At 38.3% G+C, this 8,411-nt stretch overlaps 1 protein-coding gene across 1 annotated transcript; it reads right to left on the reverse strand.

Moving 5' to 3' along the window:
- Positions 1 to 80: 80 nt before the first annotated feature.
- LOC143482355 (uncharacterized) lies at positions 81 to 7,663 on the reverse strand. The gene is made up of 11 exons (XM_076980699.1): positions 7,442 to 7,663; positions 7,035 to 7,125; positions 4,471 to 4,534; positions 4,339 to 4,384; positions 4,129 to 4,242; positions 3,863 to 3,988; positions 3,227 to 3,305; positions 2,250 to 2,305; positions 2,070 to 2,155; positions 1,263 to 1,436; positions 81 to 982 (listed from the first exon to the last, which is right to left on the reverse strand). Exons 1-11 carry the CDS (start codon positions 7,563 to 7,565, stop codon positions 944 to 946), a joined length of 999 nt encoding a protein of 332 aa, XP_076836814.1. The 5' UTR covers positions 7,566 to 7,663; the 3' UTR covers positions 81 to 943.
- Between the last annotated feature and the right edge of the window lie 748 nt (positions 7,664 to 8,411).

An 8,411-nucleotide genomic window follows, 5' to 3' on the forward strand; every position in this document is an offset into this window, starting at 1 on the left:
AATCCCCCCCCCCCCCCAAGCCAGGCATGTAAACCGAACACGTCCTCCGTTTGACGTGAAGACGTTCAAAGAAATCCATGCAGTGCTCGACATGTTTATTTAGATTGATGAGAACACGCAAAACTCACAATATACAAACCAAATATTTATTTTTTACCAAAATAAGGCCTGTCTAAGAATCAATAAGAATGCAATACATTTTTCAAAGACAGATGCAAAACGAAATTTAAAATCTTCATCATGAACAAAACAAAAACCACGGAACAGTGCATCAGCATTACAAAGGCAAATCATTATAATCTTTACAGCCAAGTAATCTTATCATGTAATAATAGATAAGCCATTCAACAGATTACTTTGTCAAGACAAAATATAGCCTTTGACTCATTTAATGTCGAATCCAACTCTTTTCTTGTGCTGAAACTGTAAAACAAATAACACAACTCTAATTAAATACATTTAATTAAAATAATTTCATATTTGCATCTTTAGGACTACATAAGTGACCAACAATTACTGGGCTGCCAGCTTGCATCAGCCGATTAATTTAACCTTCACTGGACATGTTGTATTTATGAATTCCTTTTTTTTCTTTTCCCATATGTGCCCCAATTTCATTACAAGTCAACAGATGCACTGTCCAGGTTATAGTCTTTTAGAAGGAAGACCTGGCCAAAGTTCTGGCATCTTTTTTTTTGCCTGTTTAATTCAGCATGGTCATTGTTCATCCTAAATCTTGTTTTGATTTCCAATAACAGTCTAATTAACTGTTAGTAAAATAAACCAAAGGATTTAGGTGGATGAAGGATGTGTTATGGTTGCATATTTCTGTAGACAAGGTCGCCCTCTGGTGGCTGATGTGGACAATTATTTGCAGGAAGTCAGGTCGCAATTTACATCCAGAAAATTTAGGACTGGTCAGTTTTCTGCCTCCATTTCTGACTCACGTGTCCTCCGTAACTGGCAAGTCTGTAAAGGTAATCTAGAGGGAGTTTTAACACAACAAAAGATGTACAACCTGAAACGTACTACAGCAAATCAATTCTTTCTACATGTAGGCCTACAACACATGATAGGTTTCTCCAAATACATTGCTGAAAGGCCACAATACTGCAGTTCAGAATAATTTTTGTTTTACATACCTGAACCAACTAACAGATATGCTAGAAATAGAACAGCAAATAGGACTCTTCACTGCAGCACTGTGGCCATTCAGGCTGGAATCAGACGGCTGTCCCACACAGCAAGAGAGACCCGTTTACCAGCTTAGCGGGGAACTGAAAGGTGAATGTCCGTTTCAGTCTTTGGAAGAATGCTTCTTTGTCACTTTCGTCGGCAAAGTCGAAAAATCTCGCTGGCTCGGAGGGAGGCTCCAGGGGGATGAGCTCCTTCCTCACCCGACTCACCGTGTTGCCCCTCAGTTTACACACGTGACGCTTCCGGAAAAGAAACGTGCATTTCTTAATTTTGCTTAAGAGTAACTTGAGCATCGTTAATGGAGCTCAACTGTACCTTGCACCAGATGTGGACATTCCAGGTTCAGAAAGTAAAAGTCCTCACCAGGATTTTGCTCAAGCTTGCTGGATTTTTTAATTAGTGCAATCCAGGTAAAATTAGTGGAATCAACACAATCCAGGAAGCCCGAGCAAAATCCTGGTGAGGACTTTTACTTTCTGAACCTGGAATTGACACCTCTGCCTTGCACTACCCTGAAACCAAAGGCCTTGCCTGTGATATACAAGGACTGGAAGATTGCAACACGGCATTCTGCTGGATGGAAGCCACAGAGAGGCCCCAGTAGAAATAATTCTTAATAACTGTCCTAAGGACCTCAAGCACTGCATGTAGTTTCTGGCCCAAGACACACCAAACGTGATCCATCAGATAATTATAAAGTCCTTCACATGCCAAGTTAGGTGAGGCACAGATGGGAAAGGGGAGGCAAAAAAAAAAAAATAAGACATGCAGTGCTTGGAATCCCCGAGAGCAGGAATGACATTGGCATGGCCTTTTCTACAGACCCATTTAACAACCACTTGATGAAGCTTCAAAAAAAAAAACTTAATTACCTTTTTTTTCACAGCTGGAGGAAGCAGCGGTGTTCTAAGAGTTACTGGACAAGTTTCTTCAAACACAACTGGCTTGATCTCCCTTTCTGCAAGCACAAATTTACCATCACTACAGACATCCTGTGTCATCGCCCTTTTACAGTAGCATGCATATACTGAGACAATTGGGAAGGAAAAAACCTGGGGTATTTTTTGAGGATCCCAAAGTGTTTGATGGCCCAGCCAAAGGTGAAAATCTAAGAACAAGGAAGAAAAACAAAAAAATCAGATATGAACACAAATTCAGTACTGTAACCGTCACAGCCTTCAAATGTCAGCTGTTCTACATGTCTATCACAGTCAGGCGTTACCAAGAACGCAAACGATGTTGTTCTTGCTGGGAGGGAAGAATGTAAAGACTCTTCACTACTGACAGCCAAACAGGAAAGTGCATGGTTTTGTGTCACCAAGCCGAAAGTTGAACAGCACACCGATACACCAGGGAATGCAGCAGGACTAGTGGGTTGCTAAGAGTTTTGAAGCAAGCATAACATACTTTGATGGACATCACCATCCCACGCTTATGGGAAAAGTGGGGAAAGATCAAATGAAAATAAAAACAGACTTATTATATACATACAGTCAATGGCCTTAATCGTTAGCGTTAGAAACATGGCTTTCTGATTTTGGTCCATGTTGACATGACTCGGTCATATGACTGCTGCAGACGTGTCCGCTGCTCATACCACCAATCCTCCATCCTACCGCATTCCAAAGAAGAGCTATTGGATTCAGACCTGGTGCATGGCACACGGAAGTCAATGTCACGCAACCCGTTTTGAGATGTCAGTCTTAAGATGGAAAAATTGCAGTCATAAAAAGCTGCACAGGGTTAGCAACAATATTAACATAGGTAACAATATTAGGGGGTGTATTAGGTGGCGTGTACTATAAATATTAAGGACTGTACACAACCACAGACATACTGAGGCAAAGGGACATTGGGTCTATGGATTCATACCAAATTATGATCCTCAAATTATAATACCCAGCCTCCTTAGACCAGGTAACGCTTTCATCCGCAGCCCTCCCGTTCTGGAGAGCCTGTCTACTCTAACTTGGCAAGAAGCAAAATCAAGCATTAGGTAAAGCTGTAAAACCACACATGACCTAATTACCCAACAGGTGACACAGGTTGAGGTGGCGACAGTGAAAATGACTCCTCTGTAGCTAGTCTGTCCGTTACAGGTGACAGCTCTGTAACGACAACAGGAACACTGGTAAACACAAGCAAATCATAAGGCATGTATGGTGGCAACGAATCCCAAAATAATCCCAAATTAGAAATGCACTACAAAATCATAAAACATATCCATTGACGACTCATGCAAAACATTTTTCAAACACGAGACAACTGTATCTCATTATTTGCCTGTGACTTAACTGGCCAGTTTTCTACTTGAACCAGTTCCATAAACTCAAACGTTGAGTCTAATATGATCACTTATTTTCATGTCCTCATTGGGTTTTGGAAGGATCTGCAGCATTTCTGATAATGCATGTGTTAATTTTTTTTCTTTCAGTTTTTGTGTGGATGACTTTGTATCACATTTAAAAAAATTAAAAAGCTGAAAGCTTCATCAGATCAGAAATAAGATTTGCAATTTTGCAGCAAATGCATTTTTGGTTCACTCAGCAACTTTAGTCATGTACATCATTACTTTAAAAACACAGGTAACCTCCAAAGCATCCCTACAGTCTGCAGAAACATTCCCTTTGTAAAAATAAAGCATTGCTCAGCATAACAGAAATACCAAGAATGGAGGAGAGGTTTGGAGATCTTTGCTTGGCTATATCCACAGCATGGCTGAGATCGAGAAGAGTAGAGTTCTTGATATGGGACTGGAGTGTTTCTTCATCGCTGATCCAACCTGTGCCCTCTTCTCAGAAAGAAGGAAGGACAATTTGTTTGATCATCTAGGCTGCAGTCAAACCAGGCTTCAGAAATGTCTTAAATTGTGTTTTTAATAGTTGAAAAATTCTATCCACGACAGCAAGACTATCAACAGCAAATGTATACCATTAGTTTCTGCTTTGCGTAGTGTCTCAATGGAGGGAAGTGTCTCCTCTGACTCAGAGTCTAAATCCAGACATTCCATTAAGAAGCTGGAAACACCAGAAGGTAGAATCATACCTGAATTGTAACAGGAAAAGTCAGCTTTAGACAGGTCCAATTGGTAGATGTAACTTATCAGTGGAAATACTTAGCATGGAATGCTTCAAGCCGCACTTGTGCTGTCCTGGCAAGAGTCCTTAATACCGGTCGTCACTATGCTCTGTTAAACAGGAATGAGTATGTAAATTGGAGGTTGTAATGTGTCTGCAGAGACCAAGAAGTTTATATACATTACTTGCAGTGTACCTTACTATGGATTTGTGATGTTGATTGGCCTTCAAAGCATGTTCCAAAATCTGGCTTCAGAATACTGAAATAAAGAAATGTATTAAAAGCGTATTAAATCAACTTTATATAGCACCTCATTTACACCCAAGGTTACTGTAGAAATCATTGAACTGAAGAGATTTAAGAGGTGGTTGAAGAATAATCTTGATCCTCATTATGAAGGTATCCATTAACGGGTGTGATATATTAGCAAGTGAACATGCAAGTGACAGACCGGCCTTGACATGTTGAAAAACATGGACAGCAAGACAGCTTGGTGGTTAGCATATTTGTAGTCAGACGATCCCGTTCTGGGCGTCATCCTCTCTCCCCTCCCTGCACCTCAATCAGTCCCATGGGGAGGCTGAGGTTTCTACTTATGCCGCTTCTCACCAACATGTGACTGGATGTAAAAGCTGTGCGTTTTATGGTAAAGCAACCTTGGGTATTTCACAATTCACTATATAAATACATCTTCAATCGAAAAAGAATGAAAATAAGCAAACGTAAGGATCAGAGAGATTGACAAGGGCCTAATTGTAATGTCTAGACAACTGGGTCAGAGCACCTCAGATGTTGGGCAGTGTGGGGTGTTCCTTGTATGCAGTGGTTAGTACCCCATCAAAAGGGGTCCAAGGAAGGTCAACAAAAGGGCATGGACACACATGGGGGAGGAATCTTGCCCATCTGATCAATCACATTTTATTGTTTGCACCCCCGTCATGTGTAGTGCTGGTCAGTGATGGCTTAGTTACCTTGAAAAAGTAATCAGATTTCTGATTACTCCTTTTAAAAGTAACTTCTGTACATTACTGGTTACTTGATTTTAAAAGTAACTACATTAGATTGCAAGTTACTTTAGTAGTTACATTCAGCATTCATACTCACTTTATTGGAAGTGCATTTTTAACAGTAACAAATGTATCTCTTTACATTTAAATAATGTATTTCCTGACATTACGTTTGTATCGCTGCTCAGTATTATTTGTAAATGTATTTGAAACGTAATACAAGTTAACTATTCAGTCAGAGCAATTTGTTGTGAAACAAAATACTGTTACAATTTCAAGCATTTTCAAGTACCAACAAACTGCAACATTACAATTTGTCAGGTAAATGTTCTTTCCCCTGTTTTTGAGGGGTATTTCTTTACACTAATCACTACCACACTACACTACCACAGTTACGGAGAACACAGCAAAGAATGATGTGTAAAACACACTCGTACAGGTTCACATGCAGCGTGCGGAGTCTCTAAGGTCAGACACAAAAGTATAACTGAGCCAAGAAGAAAGCAAAAATATATATTTTTACTAAGGAAAATAAAAACAGTAATGCACAGTTACTTGGATAAGTAACTTTAATCTGATTACTGGACTGAAATTGTAACTCGTTATATTACTCTTTACTGAAAAAAGTGGTAAGATTAGAGTACTACGTAACGCGTTACTGACATCACTGGTGCTGGGTGCATGTGCATCCTATCTTGGCAAAGGAGCAGTGTTCCACTAAACTTTGGATCCAGACACTTTACAGTATTTTGTCCATGTATCTATCACATCAAGGCTAGATTATTGTAACGCTGTTCTATCTGCTCTTCCAAAGAGCTCTATTTCGCACCTACAGCGAGTTCAGAACGCGGCTGCAAGGGTTGTGACCCGCAGGAGAAAGAGAGATCATATTACACCTGCACTCCACTCACTACACTGGTTACCCGTCAGCTTTAGAATAGATTTTAAGGTTCTAGTCATGGTTTTTAAATGTCTTCATGGTCTTGCCCCTCTTTACCGAAGTGAAATGATGGTTAGATATGTTCCAGTCAGGTCTCTCAGGTCTTCAAACAGTAATCTACTGGTGATTCCTAAAAGCCGATTAAAGATTGGCGAGGGTGCTTTTAGTCAGTATGGACCAAAGCTCTGGAATTCTCTTCCTGAAGAGCTCAGAGGCATTTCATCCCTGAATAGTTTCAAGAATGGTCTATAAACATTCCTGTTTAGATCTGCTTTTAGTTAAGAAACTCGCAATCTTATTTACCTTATTACATTATGTTGTCTATTATTTTATAATTTGTCACTTTATTTCATTATTTCATTGTGTTTGTTTCCTTTTTATATTATCATCTTATTTACTTTACTTTTTATGTTATTTTAATATTTTTATCTTTAATTTCTTTGAACATTTTCTTTTTGTCCTATCTCCTTTTAATGTTTCTTTTTATTTATACTGTAAAGCACTTTGAGTTGCATGTATGTATGAAAGGTGCTATACAAATAAAGATTATTATTATTATTGTTATTATTATTATCATTATCATTTGTCATCTGATTATATTAATCAGAGTAATCAACAGACTACTTGATTACTAGGGAGGAGGGTATGGGCGGTGAGAAAGTATGAATGCAAGAAATTAAGAGTTAAAAAATTAAAATAATAAACCATTATGAAGTAATTTGGTGTGTTTATTAGTTATATAATAAACCCTAATATTTCAAATCCTAAGCTGCATTATTCTAATTAATGGCAACTTAAGGAAAGCTTCTTACCTCCCTTGACTGAAATCCCCTTCACTTACAGGAGACAACGCACGTCCCGGACATTTACTCCAACGTTTTTTGTGTAAATGTGACTTCAGATCTATTAGGTTACATTAGATAGTCGAGAATTGGGTCAACGATATTTCAGAGAGCACAAAGTCTGCTTAATCTCACCCAAGTCAAATTAGCTAGCTACGTTATGTTAGGATAGCTGGACAGTATTTCATACAACGGACGTTTTATTGCCATCCATTGCGGCATTAACATCTTATAACTAGAGTAAAATAGCATCTTCAACTAGTATAAATAAAACCTGAACGATAAAGTAAAACATTTATCTCACAAATGCTAACACTGTCTAGCTAATTTTAAAAACGCTAACTAGCTAGCTTAGCTTTCCTATGTAAAGTACGCACGAGAGATCCTCATTGGAGTTACACAGCGGCGGCCTCTCGAGCCACAAGCCGGTATACTCCTCTTCCCTTTTGAATCTGCCACCACGACCTTACGTGGCTGTGTATAACGCTTTAGTCTACCCATCTCCACTAACCATACACGAATAATATAACTTCATAATAATATAATTTCATAATATAACGACCGAAAGCTACTTTATATTCATAAAGCTCCACCCAGAACGAGCCGTATGATTGGAGGAGCTTCTTAAATAGCCGATTGATCAAACAGTCTTCAGTGTTAAATCCTTAGTGTTATATTACCTTCAGCTTTTTCATGAAGTAATCAAAAATTCTTTTAATCAAGCCAACCGATTTTATTATGAAGCAAACATTGCAGCGAAAGAGCATAATCTTATTTTTTATATCGTAGACTATTTAAAATCCACACCTAAAATAACTGAGAAAAATCATTCTCTTCTAAAGAGGTAATCTTTGTTACATGCTCTAATGTGACATGCTGTTCTAAAACGTATGTTTACCAAGATCAGCATATGCTTTCTTGGAATGTTACATCTATTTAATGGCCTAAATAGTTTTGAGGACACCTTCTGTATCATCAAACCTTTTAACTATGGATGCTGCAAAATGCCAAATGAGATATCAGGAGACTGTACTGATGTATTGTGCATTATGTATCTACAATTCACAGTAATTTTAGAATTAAATTACTATCATGTCCTGATGCATTACACCATCATGCATGTATTTATATCAACCTTTTCTGTATTTGTCCATCTGATTTTGAATTAATTGCTTGCTGATACATTATTAATGGCTGCAAATACAGTAAATAAAGTGTAAACTTTACACAGATCTTTACTACTTTCTGCACTACCTCAAAGGAATACATTCTAAATATAAGACACAGTTAAAACCTTAGTCGTTCCTTTTTTATTTTGTCCCCATCCATACCCCCTTAAATACAAAG

The sequence above is a fragment of the Brachyhypopomus gauderio genome, chromosome 18, assembly GCF_052324685.1.
Source record: "Brachyhypopomus gauderio isolate BG-103 chromosome 18, BGAUD_0.2, whole genome shotgun sequence".
Classification (NCBI taxonomy): Eukaryota; Metazoa; Chordata; class Actinopteri; order Gymnotiformes; family Hypopomidae; genus Brachyhypopomus; species Brachyhypopomus gauderio.

Bases quoted from the DNA above. Each gene is read 5' to 3' on its own strand.
- LOC143482355 (XM_076980699.1), bottom strand. From the start codon at position 7,565: ATGGGTAGACTAAAGCGTTATACACAGCCACGTAAGGTCGTGGTGGCA. The intron at 3,989-4,128 runs GTATACATTTGC...CTTTCTGAGAAG, and splicing joins ACGCAAAGCAGAAACTAATG to AGGGCACAGGTTGGATCAGC. The intron at 2,306-3,226 runs GTAATTAGGTCA...CCTTGTTCTTAG, and splicing joins CAACCTGTGTCACCTGTTGG to ATTTTCACCTTTGGCTGGGC.